The sequence below is a fragment of the Palaemon carinicauda genome, chromosome 26, assembly GCF_036898095.1.
Source record: "Palaemon carinicauda isolate YSFRI2023 chromosome 26, ASM3689809v2, whole genome shotgun sequence".
Taxonomy (NCBI): Eukaryota; Metazoa; Arthropoda; class Malacostraca; order Decapoda; family Palaemonidae; genus Palaemon; species Palaemon carinicauda.
The window spans coordinates 78,919,939-78,944,006 of NC_090750.1; the positions used below are offsets into that span (position 1 = coordinate 78,919,939).

A 24,068-nucleotide genomic window follows, 5' to 3' on the forward strand; every position below is an offset into this window, starting at 1 on the left:
CTGCTCATCGCACAACCCTGAACGCTCGCCCTCTTGCGGATGCTGATCACCATCGCACCCTATCACGCGATCATTATCGCCAGCGATCTTCTTCACCTACGCGGCAGCACGATCCCTCGCCGTCGCGCCATCGCTTGCGTTCGTCGCCTCGGACACGTGTTCATTTACCTGCCCACCCTCACGCCCACTCGCCTGCGCGCCCGCTCGCCTGCGCGCCCGCGCGATCACCCGCGCGACCATTCGCCTTTGCGCGACCGTTCGCCCTCGCGCGACCATAGTTCGCGGCGAATTCCACAGCCGGTGGTAGCAGCAGGGACGCGTGCTCCTAGACGGCACTCGGGATCACTTCCATCCAAGCACAGGTTGGTAGTGCAGGACGAAGACAGGTCAGTACAGTATTCTTCCCCACCTTCTTTTCAGGCAGGTACCGTCGTGTCCACTCCAAAGGATCGCCCGATCCCTTTCACCTTAGCGAGGATTTCGGACTCTGTGTCCTTGGAGCAGCAGACTTGGTTTGGTCCGCTGGCACGGGCGTTAGTGAGGGTTATGAAACCAGCACTCGCCGGCCAGGGTAACAAACCAGCGGCTGTCTCTCCTACGCTGAAGAGAAAGAGAGGAGTGGACTTCGTGGTGACTTCCCCCAGGGCGAAGTTGGTTCCCAAGAGGTCGGTCTCGAGGGTCCCCTCTCCTGCACGAGTACTCTCTCCTTCTCCCATGGATGAAGCCTTTCCGTCCTCAGGTGAGTCCAGTGGGGCGGTAGTCTTCCCCTCGGCACCAGGGGGGGAGACTTCGCTTCAGGCAGGAGAATCGTCTCGTGAGGAAGGGGCCCCTCGAACCTCGTTGTTGGGATCCTGTATCCCTCCCTGGAGGGAACCCAAGGATTCCAAGACCATCCCTAAATCCTCTGCAAGGATTCGTCAGGAACCCACGACTACCCAGGGGAATGTCCACGTATCACCCCAGGAAGAGATTCCTGGGGCAGGAGACTTAGCTGCCAGCCCGCAGTGAGGAGAACAGCAAGAGTCCGAACATGCCTTCTGGCAGGTCCTAAGCCTGATAAGGCAACTTAACAGTCTTACGGATCCAGTCATCCCCCCCCGTGAAGGCAAAGACACGATTCTGGATGAAGTGTTTGACGTTCGGAAGGCCCCTAAGACCAGTGCAGCTCTGCCCTGGTCTCGGGGGCTGAAGAGTGCCAGAGCTAGAGCCAATGCTCAGCTCGCACTTCTTGCCTCCTCCAGTCGTTCCACTGCCGGGAACAAACTCATCCCTCCTCCTCGCCTTCAGCAGAGGAGGTATTTCGAGATCCTGGGTGAGCACAACCTCGCTCTTCCTCTTCATCACTCTGTGGAGGAGCTGGCGAAGGGAGTTCCCTTGGAGAAACTCTCTGCCCGGCAGGTGTCGTTCTCGGCGGCAGAGATCCTTAACCACGAGAAGGTCGCTAAGTGTGCCATGCAGGCCACTTCGTGGCTGGACTTCTGGTTAGGATCTCTGGGCATCCTATTGCGATCGGAGGACTTGTCCAAGGAGACCAATAGGAAGGCCCTAGAGACCTTCTTGCTCTCGGGCACCCGCTCCATCGAGTTTTTGGCGCACCAGGTTACCACCCTGTGGGCCAACTCGGTGTTGAAGCGTCGCGATGCTGTGTCCGAGAGATTCCATCCGAAGGTCCCCGCCGTAGATGTGTGTGTAGGCTCCGACATGCCTCCCTCCTGGGGGAGAGCCTGTTTGAGCCTCAAGACTTGGAGCGAACGGCTGAGAGGTGGAGGAAATCCAGCACGGACTCCCTCCTCCACAGGGCCCTTACAACTCGGCCCTATAAGCCTCCAGCCCCGCCACAACAGCAGCAACAGCCTCGTAAGGCTCCCAAACAGGCACCGGCAGCTAAGAAAGTGGTGTCTAAGCCTCAGCCCTTTCCAGCCAAGGTCAAGAGGGGCGGTAAGTCCTCCAGGGGAGGCAAGACTTCTAGGGGTGGCGGCCGCGGCCGCAAGCCCTAGGGGTGGCAGTCCCCCTGCGTGTCCACCTGTGGGGGAATGCCTTCAGCGTTGCGTCCGCAGGTGGCAACATCACGGGGCCGATGCTTGGACGGTCTCAGTGATCGGCCAAGGTTATCGCGTCCCGTTCACGTCATCTCAACCTCCCCTGACAGCGAATCCAGTGTCGTTGAGCTCCTATGCCATGGGATCGGCAAAGGGGCTGGCCCTTCAGGCCGAAGTCGAGACCATGTTCGAGAAGGGTGCTCTCCAGGAGGTCATGGACGGCTCTCCAGGCTTCTTCAGTCGACTCTTTCTTGTAAAGAAGGCTACTGGAGGCTGGAGACCCGTCATCGATCTCTCGGCTCTGAACAGGTTTGTCAAACAAACCCGGTTCAGCATGGAGACAGCAGACACGGTCAGACTTGCGGTGAGACCACAAGACTTCATGTGTACACTGGATCTAAAGGATGCGTACTTCCAGATCCCAATCCATCCGTCTTCCAGGAAGTACCTGAGATTCTGCCTAGACAACAAGATCTACCAGTTCAAGGTGCTGTGTTTCGGTCTCTCCACAGCTCCTCAGGTGTTCACCCTGATTTCGACTTGGGCGCACAGGAACGGCATTCGTCTCCTTCATTACCTAGACGATTGGCTGATCCTAGCAGACTCGGAGTCGACCCTTCTTCGACACCGAGACAGGCTTCTAGATCTTTGCCAGGATCTGGGGATCGTGGTAAACCTCGAGAAGTCCTCTCTGCAGCCGTCCAACGACTGGTTTATCTAGGCATGCTAATAGACACCAATCTCCACAAAGCCTTTCCATCAGACGACCGGATAGCAAGGCTGAGGAGGGTGGCGGAACCTTTCCTCAGGCAAAAAGAACTCCCCGCCCAATCGTGGTTGCGCCTCTTAGGCCACCTATCCTCCCTGGCCCGTCTGGTTCCAAACAGCCGCCTCAGGATGAGATCCCTTCAATGGCGGCTCAAGTCCCGGTGGAATCAAGGATCCGATTCCCCGGACATTCTGATCCCAATGGGGTCTCTGGAACAGACGGACTTGCGGTGGTGGCTGGCCAAACAGAAACCTGCGAAAGGGAGTGAGTCTTCTCGTCCTCCCCCCGGAATTGACTCTGTTTTCGGACGCGTCAAAAGAAGGGTGGGGGGCGTACGTTCTGAACCAGAGGGCCTCAGGCCTTTGGTCAGAATCAGAAAAGTGCCTACACATCAACCTGCTAGAATTGAAGGCCGTCTTTCTGGCCCTTCAACAGTTCCAACGGTTCCTGGCGGGTCACTCCGTGGTGGTGATGAGCGACAACACCACGGTAGTGGCTTATATCAACAAGCAGGGAGGCACTTTTTCGCAACAGCTATCCCATCTTGCAGTAGAGACTCTGAGGTGGACCGAAACCCACTCGATAACACTACTGTATCAGCTCGCTTCATTCCTGGCAAGAGGAATGTGCTCGCCGACAGTCAGAGCAGGGCTTCGCAGATAGTGAGTTCCGAGTGGTCTTTGGATCCTCAGATAGCCAACAAAGTCCTGACTTTGTGGGGTTCCCCGACGGTGGACTTGTTCGCGACAGCCTTGAACTTCAAGCTGCCCCTGTACTGCTCACCAGTCCCGGACCCCAAGGCACTCTGGCAAGATGCTTTCCAGCAACGGTGGGACAACATCGACGTGTACGCCTTCCCACCATTCTGTCTGATGAGAAGGGTGCTCAACAGGACCAGACTATCGGTCAACTGTTCCATGACTCTAGTAGCTCCGCTATGGCATCACGCGGAATGGTTTCCGGACCTTCTGCAACTCCTGACGGAACTCCCAAGGGAGCTTCCTCCACGACACGAGCTTCTCAGACAACCCCACTCCGGTGTCCCTCACAGGGCCGTAGCCTCGCTTCGGCTTCACGCCTGGAGACTATCCAGCGTTTCCTCGTGGAGAGAGGCTTTTCGCAACAGGTTGCGGAGAGAATGTCTCGGCACCTGCGAAGGTCCTCTGAGGGAGTCTACCAAGCGAAGTGGAGAGTCTTTTGTGGTTGGTGTCGTGGAAGGGGTATCTCTCCACTCGATGCCACTATTCCAGCAATAGCGGACTTCCTTGTGTATCTGCGAGAAGAAATGCGCCTTTCTGTCTCGGCAGTGAAAGGCTATCGCTCAGCCTTAAGCTTGGCCTTCAGATTGAAGGGCGTGGATATTTCTTCATCGCTAGAACTCTCTTTACTCATACGTAGCTATGAGCTTACCTGCCCCCAGTCGGAAGTGAGACCCCCTCCTTGGAACGTGGTTCGAGTCCTCAGGTCTCTCAAGAGACCTCCCTTCGAGCCATTACGCCAGGCCTCCGATCGCCACCTGTCTTGGAAGACGGCTTTCCTACTCGCCTTGGCCTCGGCCAAGCGAGTTAGTGAACTTCATGGTCTCTCGTACGACATCGCCCATTCAAGGGGATGGGGGGAGGTAACGTTCAGGTTCGTCCCTGAGTTTGTGGCCAAGACTCAGAATCCTGGAGTGCCGGATCCTCGGTTCGACTCTTTCAGGATCGCGAGTCTCCGTTCTGTAACAAACGACCCAGACCAGCTGCTACTATGCCCAGTGAGGTGTCTGAGGTACTACTTGAAGAGAACGGCTGCAGTCCGTCCTCATGTGCAAGCTTTGTTTGTGAGCACAGGCAGGACAAAGAGGAGGGTCACCAGGAACACCATCTCTGCTTGGATTCGAAGGGTTATCCACCATGCCCTGAATCCTGACCCTCCTCCGTCACGTCGCCCTCGGGCCCACGATGTCGGGTATTGCTACATCCCTGTCCTTCAAGAGAAACTTCTCTGTGACGCAGGTACTTCAAGCTGGGGTCTGGAAGCGTCAAACGACCTTCACAGCCCACTACCTGCAAGACGTGACCCACAGGAGCCTCGATACGTTCTCTATCGGCCCTGTGGTGGCTGCACAACAGCTGGTCTAACCTCAGGCTCCTTTTTGGACAAGTAGCAGTAGGTTGAGGGCGTGGTTACCCGGTCTTAGTCTGTGTGAATGAAAGAGTATGTCTGACCCTTACTTCTTTCTTCATTCTCCCCTCTCTTGGGGAAACAGCATCCTGGTCCTCGCATAGCTGACCTCGACCTCTGCAGGTAACCCATGCTTCTTTGTGCTCCTAGTATTAAGCTTAATACTGTTGCGTCTCCCATACCCTGACGAGGTGGTATGGGGAACGTCCTATCCTAGAATTCCTATCTGAAGGTCTCAAGGTCAACTTCATAGGACGAGTCACACTCTCCTCCTCACACTACTTATGTAGGCCACTCGTTCCTAGCGATGCTAGGAACCTGTGAGGTACAGGGGCTCCCTCTCTCTAGTGCTGCTCACTGAGGGATCGAGCCCCCGGGCAAGCCGAAGTCAGTAAGGCTGGGGACTTTCCACCCTTCCTAAGGGGTAAGTCACCCTTTGTAAATAGCGGGGTTTGTATTTCGGTTACGGAACAAAAGACAAATTCGAAGATAATTTGTATTTTTCCTAACCATACAAACCTTAGCTATTTACACATATGTGCCCGCCATCCCTGACCCCCAAGTCAAGTCCTACCTCTAAGTGAAGTGAAGCAAGTCACCGGTGTGTGGAGGGGGGAGGGGTAGCAAGCTACCCTTCCCCACCCCCCGCTAACTAGCGCGGGGGTAATTAACCCTCGTTAAAAACTATTGGCTCGTCATTTCAGCTGCGCTAAAAGTAATACCCTTTGTAAATAGCTAAGGTTTGTATGGTTAGGAAAAATACAAATTATCTTCGAATTTGTCATTTTACATATTTTTTGATAATTTTTTGAGAAAATTCAGGCATTTTTCAAGAGAATGAGACCAACCTGACCTCTCTATGACAAAAATTAAGGCTGTTAGAGCAATTTAAAAAAAAATATACTGCAAAATGTGCTAGGAAAAAAATAACCCCTTGGGGGTTAAGGGTTGGAAATTTCCAAATACCCCGGGGGTAAAAGGGTTAATAGAGATACAAACTAATTTAAAGATAAGAAATTACTGTGCTAGCAATGAAGTCTTAAATTGGGTTTTAATTATGACTTTTTATCAAATTTCAGATCTGGATATTATGGTTTATGAAGGTCTTTGTTAAGCATAAATAATATCATCTTGTGCAATCTCCCAGAAAAAGAGTATTCGCTGATTTTAGAAAAAGGTGAGTTAGAACTGAATTATATATCTTTTTTTTTTTTATTTTTCATTTTTCATGTACGTGAATATCTTTATGTGTAACATATGAGAACTTTTATATTACTTTTCTATACTGTAAAAATCAATCCTCAATGAAGAAAAGTTATATCTTAAAATTTCATTAAAGGTTTTTCATGCCAGATCAGTTTTACAATGTTTCTCGAAGATAAGAAGACAGTATAGTAAAGTACAGTAATCTCTCGCGTATCATCTCTTGCCCATAACCACATACTCTTTAGTGCGAACTAGGGATTGTTTTTTCCTGCAGAGAGTGGCGAAAGTGTGAATAATAGATTGAGTGCAAATAAATAATTGAACTCTCCAAAAGAAAGCAAAAATTAACCCTACTTAACTGGGCAAAGTAGCCAAACACTGTGCATGAGCTTTGATTGGCTTGGGTGTTGTATGCTAGTTGGTTTACTCGATGGTGATGAGGGTGTTGACGTGTGTTGCCATGCACTCTTGCCGTTGGCCAGGTGTTGGAGGAGCATTGGTGCCCTCCAGCTTCTCTACCTGGACAGGGAAGTACTACATTTTATTATGGATACATTAATATTCCAAACTGATAAGAGGGCACCTATTAAGGACTTTGTTTCTTGTTTGCAGCCATCATTCACAGGTTGGTGGTTGAGGTGACATGGCCCAGTGCTCATTAGCATTGTGCCCCTGATTACTCTCCACCAAGGTCAACAGAGAGAAGGTTACTTTGTACCTCTTCTGTGTCTGGTTTGATTAGTGGCAAGATCATTATCTCCTTCGCCCCTCGATTACGTTGCTGGTTTTATCCTTGGAACTGAATGCTCATTTGTTTCTACATAAATACAAACCACAGTATCATCTCTAATAGGAGTATGACGTCAGTGAAGCTGGGACGACCTTTTAGACTTTTAACGAGGTAAATATAGTTGCTGGCAAGTGGAGTAACCCTCACTCTTTGAGAGTGCTTGTCTTTGCTTGTGTTTGATGATAAACGCGATCGGAATTTAGGCCGGTACATGACCAAGCTAGCTATCTGACCTGGAAGCATGTGTAGGAATAGTCATGAAAACTGTGGCGGGGACCAATGAGACTGACATGTCCAACGAATTTGTCAGCCTCCATGACCTGAGAATTATTTTGCACTGACCAGGAAACTGAGCCAGACCGTTCTGAAACCCCTTTCGAGCTGTCCTTCTCCACTCCCAAATTAGGTCTTTCAACCTATTCTTTAACACTGGATCAATTATCGAGGTAAACTGAAGAAGGCTCTAAATCTTCTCCAGTTGCCACCTGAAAGAGAAGCAGCTTCAAACAAATGATCTGACCCCACTTAGAATTCTTAGCTGAGATGCTTTTGTAAGGCTTAATGTGTCTTTCACCATATTCCAATGAAGACTTAGCCTCTGAAATATCCATCTCGGAATTAGTCTTGACTTTGCGAAGTTGATATGGAGACCTAAGTCCTGAAGAACCCATTAAACCTGATGTGTGTATTTGTGGCATAATTCTTTTGTCTCCACCCAAATCAGCCAATTGTCTAGATAAGCTATGATCTGAACTCCCTGCAACTGTGGGAGTTTGATCATTACTTTTACTAGCTTTGTAAACACTCTTGGGGCAATGTTGAGGCCAATGGCATGGCTTTGAGTCTGTACACCCCCCTCTTGAGCTGAAACCCTAGGTAAGATCGTAAGTGATGGGCATTAAGGGCATGTCAACGTGCATCTTTTAGATCTATAGTACATGTCCAAGCCCCTCATTATAGTAATTGGCTGACATGCCAGAGGGTCATTTTGGATGAATGGCACCTGATGTGTTTGTTGAGATGAGACAGATTGAGGCTCACTCTTCTCTTTCCTGGGAGTCTTTCTTCGGTACTGCACACTGAATATTCTGCCCTAGAATTTTAGAAACCTGCACTTTTCTATGACCCCTTTCTTCAGCATCTTGTTTACAAAGGAGTTGAGTCCAGGGTCCTGGCCTGATGAAAACTTATGGTGTGAAGTTGTTGTTAACCACCAACCGAAACCTTTTGAGACTACAGTATACTCTGGAAAGATTTAACATCCCCGAAGACAATAGAGATGACCCCTTAACTCTAAGATCCTCTGCCTTTATTTGGTTTGCTAGCTCTTCTCTTTCTTTTGAATGATCTCCAAGAGAAGGCAGTAGGCTGGCCTGGTCACCAACCACCCATAGAGATACTACCGCTAAAGAGTCATTGGGTCCTTTGACTGGTCTGACAGTACTACACTGGATCCCTCTCTCAGGTTATGGTTCATTTTTCCTTTGCCTACACATTTACTGAGTAGTCTGGCCTATTCTATTCACATTCTCCTCTGTCTTCATGCACCTGACAACAGTAAGATTAACAAACAATTCTTCTTCACTCAAGAGGATAACTAGTGCACTGTAATTGTTCAGTGGCTACTTTAATCTTGATAAGGTTAGAAGACTCTTCAGTTATAGTAAGCAGCTCTTCTAGGAAAATTACATTAAAAATCAAACCATTGTTCTCTAGTCTTATGCCTCATTTTTCCTTTGCCTACACATACATTGAATTTTATGGCCTATTCTATATACATTCCTTTGTCCTCATGCACTTGACAATACTGGGATTACGAAAAAATTCTTTTGCACTCGAGAGGTTAACTTCTGCACTGTAATTGTTCAGTGTCTACTTTCCTCTTGATAAGGGTAGAAGAGACTCTTTAGCTATGGTAAGCTGCACTTCTAGGAGAGGGGCACTCCAAAATTAAACACTTGTTCTCTAGTCTTTGGTAGTGCTTCATTATAGCATTCTTTGCTTTTATTTTCAATTTTGGGTGCATTCCAACTATCAATTATTAGTTAGTATTTTACTCTACAGTATCGGATTGTTGTTAGATACGAACAGATATTTTTTTGTTACTTATACATAGCGTGGTGTGGCAATGACTTTCGTATTAGGAGTTGTTTTTACCTTGTGCCGAAGCTGCAGTTATAATGTTCAGTTACCTCTGAAAAGTTGTATGAACTAAAATACCATGATAGGAAGCATGTGAAAAGAATGTACTGTAGTGCCGTACAGTGGTTTACATATTTTGTTAGTCAACTGCTGGTATGCAATGATCAGTGAGTTGGTAGATTATAAGTTGACCCACCATAGGGCAGCAAGCATTCGTGGATTCTCGATCTTTACGCCTGTCTCTGTTACCTAACCCCTGTGAATAAGAAGGACCAACTGTATATCATTATGGGACTTTTATAGGCATTTAATCATTACTGGACTTTTATTATCCTTTTAATCATTACAGGATTTTTATAGTCACCACCAATACTGGACTTGTATGGTCATTTAATCAGTATCAACAGCTTCATTTGTAGGTAACAAGGCAAATGACTTTAAGTTCAACATAATCATCTTCATCAGCCATTACTAGTCCACTGCAGAATAAAGGCCTAAGACATGTCCTTCTACTTGCATTTGTTTATGGCCTTTCTGTGCCAGTCCATGCCCAAAAACTTTCTTAATTTGTCAACCCATCGTCTTTGCTTCCTTCCCCTGTTTCTTTTACAATCTCTAGGGTCCCATTCTGTTATTCTTAATCTTAAGTTAGCAAATTATAAAACCTTACTAAGATCCATATTTTTTAAAGACCCAGATAGATTCCTTCCCTTATTAGTTCAGGCGTTAAGGGTTTGCTGTACAAGATGTTTTGTACTGATTGGTTTTTCCTCTGACTTTGTTGTCATTACTATTGGTTGTTTCAATAAACAGGTAGACTTTCTTAAGCCTTCCTCATCTGTCATGGATTAATTATAAATTCTTGTTATTTCGTGCACAGGGCTTTTTTTCATTCCCTTTTTAAGTACTGTATATATGTCCTTTTTTCTCCAACTACTGCAGATGTCTAACCACCAGACTGAGAGGGATGGGTGGTGTTGTTCATGAATTGCCATAATGATTGCTTTTGTTATTTTATAATTAATCTCTTTTTCCTTGATATTTTTTGCTTGTTTCAGGTAAACTTCCATAGAATCAATCAGGATATCGGCGTCAGATTATATCAAACCAAAACTATAGCTGGAAAGGATTAAACACTTTTTCTAAAGGTAACTGTGTAGAAAAATATATTCCTGAGTATTTTATGCCTTACACGTTTATGGGGACTTTGGTTCTTGAAGGAAAATAAATCTGGTTAAAGGTAGTTTCATATGAGAAATAGCGTAATATTGAAAATGTTTTATGCTGCTTGAAGTAAACACACGCACACAGATATTTGATATTCAGTACAGTAATCCCTTGCCATATTGTGCCCTCAGTGCATTGTGGATTGTTTCATTTATCTTATGTAAATACATATCAGAGCTTTCTGCGGGCAGATACATTTTATATTTCATTCAGATTTCAATTACTTTTGTGTTAAAAGTAGTCACATTTGGGCCCAAACATTTAATACAGCAAATTGATCTATAAAAATACAGTAAAGTATTGCATATTGTAGTACATTAACCCCTTCTACTGTACAGTACTGTGAATACCGGAAATTTGTTTGATCAGCCATATGAAGAAGCAAAACAAACATTATTTCTGGCTATTTGGATTCAGACTTTTGGATGTATGTACAGTGTAGGCTCTGAGGGTTTATTTATGGAGGGTTGGATAGAGGTTATCGTCAATGTGATGTTTCCTAGTTTGTCACTCTGGTATCTCATCAGAATCATTTCCACTGTGATTGCAATATCCTCATTGTTGATGAAGCCATCTAATAGACAGTCATTATTTGATGTTGAGCTGGTCTTCCTCATCCATATAATCTCTGAACTATTGGACTAAAATTATAGCTATCTTAATACTGTCAATTTACATATACTGTATATATACAGATATATATATATATATATATATATATATATATATATATATATATATATATGTATATATATATATATATATATATATATATATATATATATATATATATATATATATATATATATACACATATATATATATATATATATATATATATATATATATATATATATATATATACATATATATATATATATATATATATATATATATATATATATATATATATATATATACATATATATATATATATATATATATATATATATATATATATATATATATGTATATATATATATATATATATATATATATATATATATATATATATATATATATATATATATATATATATGTGTGTGTGTGTGTGTGTATATATACAGTATATATATATATATACAGTATATACAGTATATATATATATATATATATATATATATATATATATATACAGTATATACAGTATATATATATATATATATATATATATATATATATACTATATATATATATATATATATATATATATATATATATATATATATATATGTGTGTGTGTGTGTGTGTATATATATATATATTTATATATATATATATATATAATTAATGGCATTTTCGCTTCTAGAAAGCTTGAGGTTTAGCAGAAAGGCGAAGGAAAGCAGATACTTCAGCATTTGGACAGTTTATTGGCTAAGCTTTCGGGAACAACATTTCCCATCATCGGAGCTAAAAAAGGAATGTAAAACACATATCAATAGACATTACGTTAGTCAATGAAATTCTGTTAAAAAGGCAAGAATTATAACAAATACATCGAAATACTTAAAAAATGAATTGGAGGAAATATACTAAAAAATTAAACCATATAAATCAAATTAAAAATTAAAACATTAAAACATTAAATGAATGCTATAGGAAAAGAGCAATATCAAAATCAGAACAAATACACAGAAAACTTTAACGAAGAATTCACAAAACATCATAAATATGGGAATCAAAACAATAATACACAGAAATAACCTGGAATAAAAGAAAATGAAAAAAAAAATAAAATAAACTCTGGATAAGAAAGAAACACACCTAGTATGGAAAAATATCCAAGACTGAGACATGGAAGGACGGGGAGGTTTAGATGTTAGAGCGTGTAAGTAATGGTTTGAAGATTAAGTGGTTAAGTTGTTAGGCAATATGTAAAGGAACAGAGGTTGTTGAGTGATTGAGAGTAGGGGATAGCTGTTTAATGAAAAGTGATTCTAGGGTAGGTAGAGAATAGCTATTGGGTGATTGGGCTAGTATTTTGAAATTAGAATAGTTAATTAATTGCTTGCATTGTTGAGCGTGATTACGTATGGAAGAAAATTCTTTTTTATTTAAAATACAACCTGTACGGTGACTGACTCCTCTATGAGAGTCGATGCGGATCCTCAAGAGACGGTTGGAACAACCAACATAGGTTCCTAAATTACATTTAGGACAATTGTATAAGTAAACAATTGAGGACCGCATCAAATCTGGTAGAGTGTCTTTGAATGTAAATATGCTGCCTATGGATAGTGGATTTTTGAATACAAACTTAAAATCAACATAAGGATACAAATTAGAAAGGGCTTTATCAAGTTTACATTTAACATTTTTATAGTTATATATAAATGGTAGAGACACATACATTTGTTTCTTTGGTACGTTTAGTACGGTGGCTTTCGGAATAAAAAAGTTATCTAAAAACTGTTTTGTAAATTTATCAAACACGTCACATGGATAACAGTTCCTAATAAAATATGATTTTAAAAATTTAATTTCCTCGTGGAATCTACCCCAATCTGAAGAAAGATTAAAAGCTCTAAAAATTAATGTTTTACACGAGTTTACCTTAAATGAAATCGGACAGTGACTAAAAAAGTTTAACCCAAGTCCAGTAAAAGTTTGTTTTCTAAAAATGCCAGTACTAAATGCACCATTACAACGTGAAATCTTAATATCTAAAAAGGAAAGTTGATCATTATGTTCGGAGTCCAACGTGAACTTAATATTTGAATGAAATGAGTTTATGTACTCTAAAAACAAAGTGGCATGATGTCTATCTTTAAAAAGAACAAATGTATCATCAACATAACGTCTATAAAAGGGATTTTGACGAAGGAAAAATCTATTTCTGGGCGAGAGACCTGTGCCGCCCAGTGAAATACTCCTAGAGAGCACTATTTCTAAGGAATATAACTGCTATATATTACCAGAGAAAAAAAGCATAGGAATGCCAGGTTGAACCCAGCTCGCTCACCTATATAAGGTGTCGGTATAAAATACTGGGGCGTGATAATTCACAACCAGAGGTCTCGCACTATTTAGATATCTCCTCTTCAAAATCCCCGCCACAGCGAGGTGCCGTTCAACACTACTACCACTAACCCAACCCACACCAGTGACGTCACTCCTCATAGCACCCAAGGTTTGGGGCCCATGTTGGGAGGGAAGTCAAGGGAGGGTTCACTGGGCGGCACAGGTCTCTCGCCCAGAAATAGATTTTTCCTTCGTCAAAATCCCTTTTCTGGGCTCCGACCTGTGCCGCGCAGTGAAATAGTACCAGAGAAATTCATAGTAATTAACTGAGGTAGCTACATCTCATATATCATGGACGTGAGGGAGTGATGTGGGAATGATTCTAGGTAGCCCGTTAATGAAATGCAGAATCTTCTGTCTGAGTCCTTTCAGGATGATGGTTCTTCACCTTCTCTAATGGGTAAGGGCCCCGAGGACTGAACGGGAGATATGTTTAAGTAGGCTTCCAGAGTGTTTACTGGACATAAAGATGGGTCCTGCGGAAGTGGGACAATCTTCCAGGGGAACCGGCTGTCCTGGGGGTCCTCATTTTCGCTAAAAATCTTTTGTCAGGGGAAAGGAGTACTTCCCCTGACGAGAGAAATTCAATATGACCTGGATCTCTAGACAAGGCTGAAAGTTCTGATATTCTGGCGCCAGAAGTCAGGTTCATTAAGAACAAGGATTTCCTAACCAATGGAATATAATGGCAAGTCTCGTTAAGAGTGTCTGAAGCCAACTTAAGTACGTCATTCAGAAACCAGGAAACTGAGCTATGGTGAGTTGATGGTTTCAATCTGGCGCAGGTTCTCGGGATGGATGAGAAGTATGAATCTGTAAGGGCAATATTAAAGCCAATTGTAAAACCTTCAAGGCTGACTTAATTTGTGGTAATAGTACAAGTCGCTAAGTCTGATTCAAATAAAATTCTGAAGAAGGTTACTGTCAGATTCATAGTCATTGTCTCAACCTTTGAGTCCCTTAAAAACTGGCAAGTTTCATAACAGCCGAATCATACTGTCGAAGGGTGGATCTCCTCTTTTCGATTCTAAAAATAACGTATTTGAGGATCAATATCTGCACCTCTTGAGCTGCAAATTTCATAAAGTCCAGAAAGGTAGGGCATTCTGAATTTGAGGAAGCTAACACACAGCGAGTTGTACTGCTTGTGTTAGTATTGGATTGGGGATCTGTCGAGGTGGAGACCCAGTTCCACCAGAAGGGGAAACCCGTTGTGCTTGGGCCAGATGGGGACTACTAGAGCAACTTGGCCTTTGAAAGTCCTGAGCTTGTCTAACACTTTCACCGACAGATTTATTGGTGGGAATAGGTAAATTCTCTCCCAAGTGTTCCAGACTAATGATAGTGCGCCTGTGGCGTAAGCCCGAGGATCCGGGCTGGGAGCTACGTAGCACTCTAGTTGTAGTTGGACTTTGTTGCAAACAGATCTATCTGGAGATCCGGAACCTGAGAAAGAATCCAACTGAAGGACATTGGGTCTAGTGACCACTCCGACTCCAGCGGAGTTGTCCTCGAAAGTGCGTCCGCCACTATCTATCTAGAAGAAACCTGATATGTTGGTTTTTGGCTGGAGCCGGTTGCTTAAGGTCAAAATACCGCCGTGGCCTCTAAAACATTGATATGAAGTTGGCGGAATATTGTCGACCACAGTCCCAGGACTTTCGTGTACTGAGAGTATCCCCCCCCCCCCCCCGGCCTGTTAGGGAGGCGTCTGTGTAAATGACGAGCTTGGGGGTGGATATTGTAAGGAAACTGATTTGCCAGATTTTGACCTTTGTCCATGGTTGAAGTCTTTTCTTCAGAATTGGTTGAAGTCGAGCCCTTTGTCTCGATATTACTCGTTTTCCTGGAGCACCATACTCGGCTTATATCTTTCAGTCTGGCCTTCAGTAGTATATCTGTTACTGAGGCAAACTGGAGGGCACCCAGGATTCTCTCTTGATTTCTTCTGGAAGACAATTTGTCTTTGAGAAAACGTATTGTGTTTTGCTATACCGTTCCTCTTGGCTGTTGGGAGACAGAGTGTGGGAGCATAGAACCCATTGAATCCTAACCATTGAAACTTGTCTTCGGGACCAAACGAGATTTCTCGAAGTTGATTTGGAACCAAAACTGTTGTAAGAGATTATCACTCTGTAGTTGCTGTGAGGCAGTTTGCCTAGTTGAAGCCTAGAAACGGACGAAAATGCCTTGCTTTCGGAACATGATAGCAAACGTCTGCAAGATCCATAGGGGAGGTGACGGCCCCACAGAGAAGCAAGGTCCGCACCTGAGAGATGGTCAGCATGTGAAACTTGTCGCATTAAATGTAAGAATTCAGAAGCGACAGGTCTAGGATTACTCTTCGCTATTCTGAGTCTTTCTTTGGCCCGCTGAACAAGTGATCCTGAAATTACAAACGATTTACTTTCTTTATTGCTTCCTTTTGCAATAAATCGTTTTCATATAAGACTAGCTCTTCCGTTGGATGTTGATGAAAACTGGTTGGTGGAGGGGGCCATTCTATCCAACTCCACCCCAGACCTTTGGATATTATACTGAAAGCCCAAATGTTGAACGTTCAACGGTTCCGGAAGATGTAAAGTCCTACCCCTACCTGAGAACTCCCAATGATTTGCTGCGGATTTACCTCCTCGGCCTCGAGAGTAGCTGTTGCGAAAAGTTCCTCTCGAGCTAGCGCCTCTGGGGCGCTGGTAACCCTGGAAAGCACCCTGAGTTTCAAAGGTGGGCCTAAGGGCTGGGGAAGTAGCATAGGAGGTAGTTGCTACTTGGGACTGAGGAACAAGCACGTATTGCTGTTGGGGTTGACCCTTCGAAGTGAAAGGTTGACTCCCTTGTGCCACCGGGTTGGTTTGAACCACCTGTTGGGACTGCCGGTTTGGAAGGAATGGAAAGATCTCAGACTCTTTCTACCTCGAGATTGGTTGCTGGCCGGTTCGAACTTGTGCTTGGGGACTAAGCCCATCGAACCTTGAGGCTCTGATTGACCCTAGCAGCTCCAGACTGGGGCTTTAATGACCTTGTTAGGCTCATGTCTGATAGTGGCCTCAGACAAGACATGCCTACAGCAACGACGTCTGGCCGCAAAGAAGTCGTAGGAATCAGACAGTAAGGTTTGAAGAAATGACTTTGTCAAGACCTTAAAAGGTGGTTCTTCTTCATACATTAAAGAGGTCTTTTCTGCCATTGTAGCCGAGTTGATAGGTCTACTCAGGCGCATACAGGCTTCGAGCTCGAGGCATATCAGAGATTCCGGAAGCCTGGGTAGCCACTCACTGAACTGAATGGGAGCACAGTCAGCGCTTAATTTACCCAATGTGAAGGTCGCCGGGGCGTTAGCCCAGCAATCGTGATCCCCCAGGGACAGGAGGGAGGTCGGATGCGTTTCCTTCAGCTGCGGTAACGGCTTGTCCTCGTTTATTGCCTGCCGAGCAAGGTCCGATATCTTAGTGACACACGGAGTAGGGGTTTACTCCTCCACTAGAAACATCGTGTACGGGCTCTTGTGAGGTGTTAACACACTCCCACTCGTTTAAGGGCCGGACCCAGGTGGACTGAGCCTGCCCCTTTGGGTACATTTTGGTTTCTTTGGGGATCTTGTCAAACCTTACGAGTGTCTCCTCGGTAAGGCATGCGAAACTATAGAGAGGGAACTGTAGACCCGGCGGGTAGAATTCAAAATCTTCTACAGTCCGGGTGCTAAACCCTTTGATGGTTAACATACCATCTTTGAAGGGAGAGCGCAAGGCCCCCTTCCACGGATTGCTTTCGACGAATTCCGGGAGCCTAGAGGCATCCGGGATGATATATTGTGCTGTTGAGGTAGCCCATAACAAATGAGACCCTGTATGAGGCTATCTGGTTTAGCGCTCACTTCCCCCTAATGGGCAATAATTCCATTCAATTGTCAAGTTCACAGAGGCACCAGGAATCTTCCATCCTATAATCGTGGTGACTCGGTATGTGACACGAGGTTTGAGCCAGTGAGCTACAGAGGTCCGTAAATTATATATATATGTATATATATGGATAAATATCAGCACAACATCGTGTTCAAATAGAAATAAATTTCTACCAAACTAACCATGCCACGAGAGGCCATGCACCAATCTTGAAAGGGCTGTCGGATCGAAGGGAGCCTCCGGGGTCGTAGGTTTCAGGCCGGGCTTCGCTCTCGGCCCAAGAGAAGTCTTAACTGGTTTGGTGATTTGGAAGACCTGTGAGTCTTTGGTAGGGCTGGCAGGTAGCTTTAACTTTAGGGACAACGGGACGTGGCCCGACATCAGCCACGTGCTTCCTTGAAAACCCTAAAAGGAAGAGACACAGGGTCTCTTTGCCCTGACACTCCAGGCAAACCCGCCAACCCAAATCTAAAGAGTCGCCAAGGTAGAAGTCATGGAAGACTGCGAGCTCCGAAAGAGGGTATATCGTTACTAATGAACAAGGTAACTCCGTTGGGAATGTAAAATAAATAGATCGAGAATAAATGTTTAAATCGATCAATCACAAAGGAAATAAAATGAAAATCCCAAAATAATATATCCGAAGTTATAATTATAGATAGTAACGACAGGGGCACCTACAGTGTCCCATAGTAGGGTAGTAACCCAAAAATATCCGGGTGTTCCGAATTCTTAAAATAGACCGGTATGAAACCGGGACAAAAGGCTATGAACAAAATTTCGGACCGGTATAATAACCGGGGAGAAAACTTTCATAAATTAACTGACATTGTCAAAATAATTCCATAAAAGGTGAAGATTATCAATGAAATAATATTGTCATAGCGCGAAATATACTATCCCGTCGGTACTGGGGAAGTATAGAATAACATAAAGATACATAAGTATCCCATAGCAGGTCAGTAACCTAAAGAGATCCGGATGCTCCGAATTCTTGAATTAGACCAATATGAAATCGGGACAAAAGACTATGAACAAAATTCAGATCGGTACAGTAACCGGGGAAAAACTTATCATAAATTAACTGACTTTGTTAAAACAATTCCATAATAAGTTAAGGTTATCAATGAAAAAATATTGTCATAGCGAGAAATATACTATCCCGTTGCTACTTGGGAAGTATAGAATAAAATAAAGATACGTGAGTGTCCCATAATAGGTTAGTAACCTAAAAGGATCCGGGTGTTCCGGGTTCTTAAAGTAGACCGATATGAAACCGGGACAAAAGGCTATGAACAACTCTAGGACCGGTTTAGTAACCGGGGAAAAACTTATAAATAAACTGACATTGTTAAAACAATCCCGTAATAAGTTAAGGTTATCAATGAAATAATATTGTCATAGCTTGAAATACACTATCCCGTCGCTACTTGGGAAGTATAGAATAAAATACAGATACGTGAGTATCCCATAATAGGTTAATAACCTAAAAAGATCCGGGTGTTCCGGATTCTTAAAATAGACCGATATGAAATCGGGACAAAAGGCTATGAACAAAATTTCGAACCGGTATAGTAACCGGGGAAAAAATTATAAAAATTAACAGACATTGTTGAAACAATTCCGTAATAAGTTAAGATTATCAATGAAATAATATTGTCATAGCGAGGAATATACCATCCCGTCATTACCAGGGAGGTATAAAATAAAAAGGGATGCAAAAAACAGTGATGAATAAATATAATCAAAACTAGTTCCGGGGCCGGGGAACAGGGTTGGTAAAGTAAACTTAAAGTAACTTAAAGTAAACTTAAAAGTAACTTAAAGTAAACTTAAAGTAACCTAAGATACATCCTTAAAATACATAAATAGAAAACTCCAGTTATGATCTAAAACTAATGTCTGTAATTGAATAGGGCTCCCGGAGGGAGGATATTAATCAAAACTGTGTCAGTGTCAACAGATCCTGTATTTAAGAGCTCGGAGGCTCCGATGTCTGATGACGGGAGGGTACCACGGGAGAGCGCGGGGGAGCCAATGGAACCCCCACTACCCAACCAGAGGTACCGAGACGAAGGTAATGATTCATGTAGAATATAATATAATGATATGGGATATTAATAAGTCCTATGCGGACGATAATAGCAGGAGGTACCGTAGGTGGGGACACTCCTAATATAAGTGCTCATTCTTACAACCATAGCTAAAAGCAAAAGTTACACCAAGGTGCAGTCATACCGACTAATCACGTGTGATAGTCCCCGGTGGTCCCGGCCCTCCCCCTCCCCCGACCGATGGCCAATCGGGGCGACGGGAGGGGAGGAGACGAAACCGCCCGGTATGAATGAATGAGACTAAGTCACACCCCGTGGGTACACTCAGTCCTCAATATGTCGGAACGTTGAGGGAAGACTGAGGAACAAGCATACTTGACCCGTATGTCATAACCAACAACCATCGAGTGAGAGGAAGGGTGTACACTGGAGGAGGGGGGGATGGAATAGCCTCCCCAACCTGTGGGGGGGGGGTATGGTACCGGGGAATCACCAGTGCGTAGTGGTAGACAGGGCTACCAACTGGAGATCCCCTCAACATGACATGAAAATCCCAAAAATATGATCATAACGGAGTAAAGCAATAAATATAATATCAATGCACAAATACATAAAAATAATTAATGAATTAAAAGCGAAATCACGTAAGTAAGGTTAGGCATGCAGAAATAATATGGCGAGAGAGGGACTCGGGCGAGTGGTAAGGGAGGAGCATGACACCATCAGCAGATGGAAAGCAGGGGTACCAACCTAGTTACTGAAGCGGTAGATCGAACAGTAAAAACAACAAAATACGCGAGAGTCCCACTCGAACCAAATGTAAAACTAGGTGGAGCGTACGAAATAAAACTAAAATGTTTAATAATAATAAGTGAGATGGTCGTCTTCCTAGAACTAGCGAAACAATCTCAAAGGTGACGCAATCCACCAACATGCACGAATGCAGGCATACCAACATAACCTACTCCTTGATGAAACGCTAACTCTGATATCATAGGATAACATAAAATTAATGCTAGATGAAAGCATAAAGAGGTGTACTATATAAATGTAAGGAAAAAACTCCTAAAAGTTCGAACAAATATTAATGACTGACGAACTAACGAGAAAAAAGGGCAGAACCGAACCATGAACGGTAAGAACGGGGACGCCGTTCATATATAAACACTTCTCCATTAATAAAAACAGAGGTTACACTGCCCAATCTCGCTAACATTCATGGATAAAGTACTTAACTTCGATGGGGTATCATGGGAATCGGCCATCGATTATAAAATAATGATAAATCCAAGGATAAACACAAGAAAAAAACATTTTGGACTTAATAACAACAAGTGCTATAAAGGAGTGACGTCACTGGTGTGGGTTGGGTTAGTGGTAGTAGTGTTGAACGGCACCTCGCTGTGGCGGGGATTTTGAAGAGGAGATATCTAAATAGTGCGAGACCTCTGGTTGTGAATTATCACGCCCCAGTATTTTATACCGACACCTTATATAGGTGAGCGAGCTGGGTTCAACCTGGCATTCCTATGCTTTTTTTCTCTGGTAATATATAGCAGTTATATTCCTTAGAAATAGTGCTCTCTAGGAGTATTTCACTGCGCGGCACAGGTCGGAGCCCAGAAAATAGGGGTTTAAAGGACACAGGGCACTGATCAATGAACAACTTTTCTAGGTGGCACATAAATATATTAGCAAAGGTAGGGCCCAAAGGAGAACCCATTGCCATACCATCGACCTGTTTGTAGACTGTGTTATTGAAAATAAAGAAAGTTTCTGTTACGGCAAGTTCAAGTAATTTTCTAAAAGAGTTAACATTAAAACCATGAAATGAGGAAGTCGGGTTGGGAAATAGTCTAGTTAAAATAATGTCTATTGTTTCTGATAGTGGAATATTAGTAAATAAAGAGGTAACATCATAACTGACCATAAAACTATTGGGATCTTGCTGGAGAATATGAGGTACAAACTGAGATGAGTTTTGCAAGGTGTAAGCATTGGAAGTGAGATCACTGAGTAAAGGGACTAAAAATTTAGCTATACTAAAATTAGCGGAGTTGTAAGCAGCCAGAATGGGACGCAAAGGTATGTCAGCTTTGTGAACCTTGGGTAAACCATATAAAACGCTGAAGGATGAACCAGTGCTGTACAAGGAACGGTATATATATATATATATATACATACATGCATATATATATATCTATATCTATATCTATATATATATATATATATATATATATATATATATATATATATATATATATATATATATATATATATATATATATACTGTATGTATATATATATATATATATATATATATATATATATATATATATATATATATATATATATATATATATATATATCATTTGGGTACGCTAGGTTACTTTCCCCTTGTTTCCTGAGTTTCGTTTTTCCATAAAATTTTGCGGTTCTTTTTATCACCTATGGCACACTACCCATTTTCTCTTCTTTCTGACAAGCTTAACAAGCCATAAACATTGCATACATACATACATACATACATCCCAACCTCCTTATCCAAAACCCACTAAATCACTTTTGCACAGTTAACCATTTGGTACCAGTTTAGAAAACTGTGCACAAAAACTCACTTAAACTTGGCCCGAAAAAACAAAAGTTGGCAAAAAATAAAAGAAAAAAACAGTTCTTACTGGGATTAGGATTACTGTTCATTCTCCCAGAGCCAAAGAAAAGTCGAGGACCCTTGTGAGACTTCTGGTTGTAAAGGCAAGGAAAATTATTTAATTGATAAACTTTTTGAATAGTTTCTAGTGTACAGTATCTAATATCCTTTTTATGATATATTTAAAGATTTTTCATCCTAAAAAAGTATACAATTGTAAACTAGCAAATCGAGTTATCAGATAATAATAAATTTTATATAAATGATAACTTTTTTATCTTTTAATCTAGAATAACACTTTAATGAAGGAGTGTTAGAATATGATAAAATAAGAACAATTATATTTTAAATAACATTTCTTGTGCAAGTGTTAATGTTTGTCTGGTCAGTTATGGTCAGCAGTCGAGTTCCATTGTGCGAACTTTGCTTATAAAAGACATTGGTATATTTTGTTTTAAATCTATTTAAGATATAAAAAAGATAATGTCGAGTAGAGTTGAACATATCTTATGTTATTAGGTTTTGATATTCAAAAATTTTTTTTTTGAAAAAAATGCTTTTTTTTTTCAAACAAAGCAAAGCTATCAGCTTGTCAGAAATTTTATATACATTCCAACTTCATTATTATTCTATCCGGAATAACATACTTAATTTAAATATAATAGCTATCCAAGCTTATAAAATTAAGAACAGTTAAATCTTACAAATTTTAGGTACCTGTATTTTATATAGAACTTTGAAATCTTTTCATATCCGTGGTCACATATTAGGCTATTTTTATCATAAATTTTAAGTCATAAATATTACATAAGCATATAGTACAGTACATATTTAGAGCCTTTTTTTTAATCATTTTCATTGGTGATATCTTTGTCTATATGACCTGAATGCCAATTTAAGAATGGAGGGCCAAAAGAAATGATGCAGCAGGAATTAAGACTGTATTTTACTTAAAAAGACATTTAATAGTCAGAAATATGGGATATAAAAATGGTAAAAGGTGAAGGGATGTATCTGAGTATTTTGATGCGGTTAAGTCATGCTGAAAGAATTGACGGCAATAAGATATTTAAATGTTTATGTAAATATATATATATTATTTATGTGTTTGTAAATACAATTTATATGTATATTGATGATAGGGGCATGTGATAACCCTTTGAGATATTTAAACTTATGACAGGTATAAGTGTGTTATATGTAATAAGTATGACTTTTGTCACTGACATGTGAATTTGCTTAAAAGTATACAGTATACCTTTTAATGAAATATTATTGCATCTTATTTTCCTTTGACAGATTCAGATGCCTAATCCTATGTGATCAAATTGAATAAATAATGATTTAAATTGAGATTCTGTATAGACAAACTTTTGTGCAATTACTATCACATTACAATACTAAATTTTATTATTTTTATCTTTTGAAATCTTCAGGGCTTTAAAATGAGGTTAATAAAACTTCTGTTAGCTCCTAACCATAGACATCTTTGAAATGACAAATCTCTCCATGCCATCAAATGCCTTTTCTAAATGAATTTGGCTCACTTTATTTTGCTTTGATGCAATTACTTCACATATTTAAGGTTTCTTGTGAACTAACATATCTGCTGTGCTGTTCAATGCATGTTTCTGAAGCGTCACAATTTTCAAAATGTTGCAATACGCATCATATGAATCTAACTAATTGTAATGACAATGAGATCCAAATATAAGTCAATTACGGTATAAATGGGATACATTGGTAAAACAAGTAAAAATTATCAATAGATTTTTATAGAGATGTATTCCTTTGGTTCAACAGTTAACAGATTCACTGAGTAGCAATTTATCTCCTTTGTAATCAATCACAAGTACAGTAATCCATCTAAAAGTCATGTCTGATTATCATAAAGGTGTAAAAGTGTAAATTTTTTTCAAATATTTCATTTGTATATCAGTCTTGAGGTACATCTTATGCCAATAGTTACACACTACCAAGAAAATCTAGCAAGTTTCTGTTATCCCAACTTAGGTAAAGTTTACAAATATCTTACCTTTTCAAAAGTGTGTGTTATTAAGATTCATATTTTGATAACATACAGTACAGTTGTATTTAAATCA

General features: G+C 41.7%; 1 protein-coding gene across 2 annotated transcripts in view; it reads left to right on the forward strand.

Moving 5' to 3' along the window:
- LOC137619615 (zinc finger protein 436-like) overlaps positions 1-11,010 on the forward strand; it is a 62,909-nt gene extending 51,899 nt beyond the window's left edge. For both annotated transcript variants that reach the window (XM_068349800.1, XM_068349801.1), the window contains 2 exons: positions 6,054-6,151; positions 10,171-11,010. In XM_068349800.1, the coding sequence (XP_068205901.1) occupies positions 6,054-6,088 (35 nt within the window). In that variant the 3' untranslated portion in view covers positions 6,089-6,151; positions 10,171-11,010. The remainder of the gene's footprint in view (positions 1-6,053; positions 6,152-10,170) is intronic.
- The last annotated feature ends 13,058 nt before the right edge of the window (positions 11,011-24,068 follow it).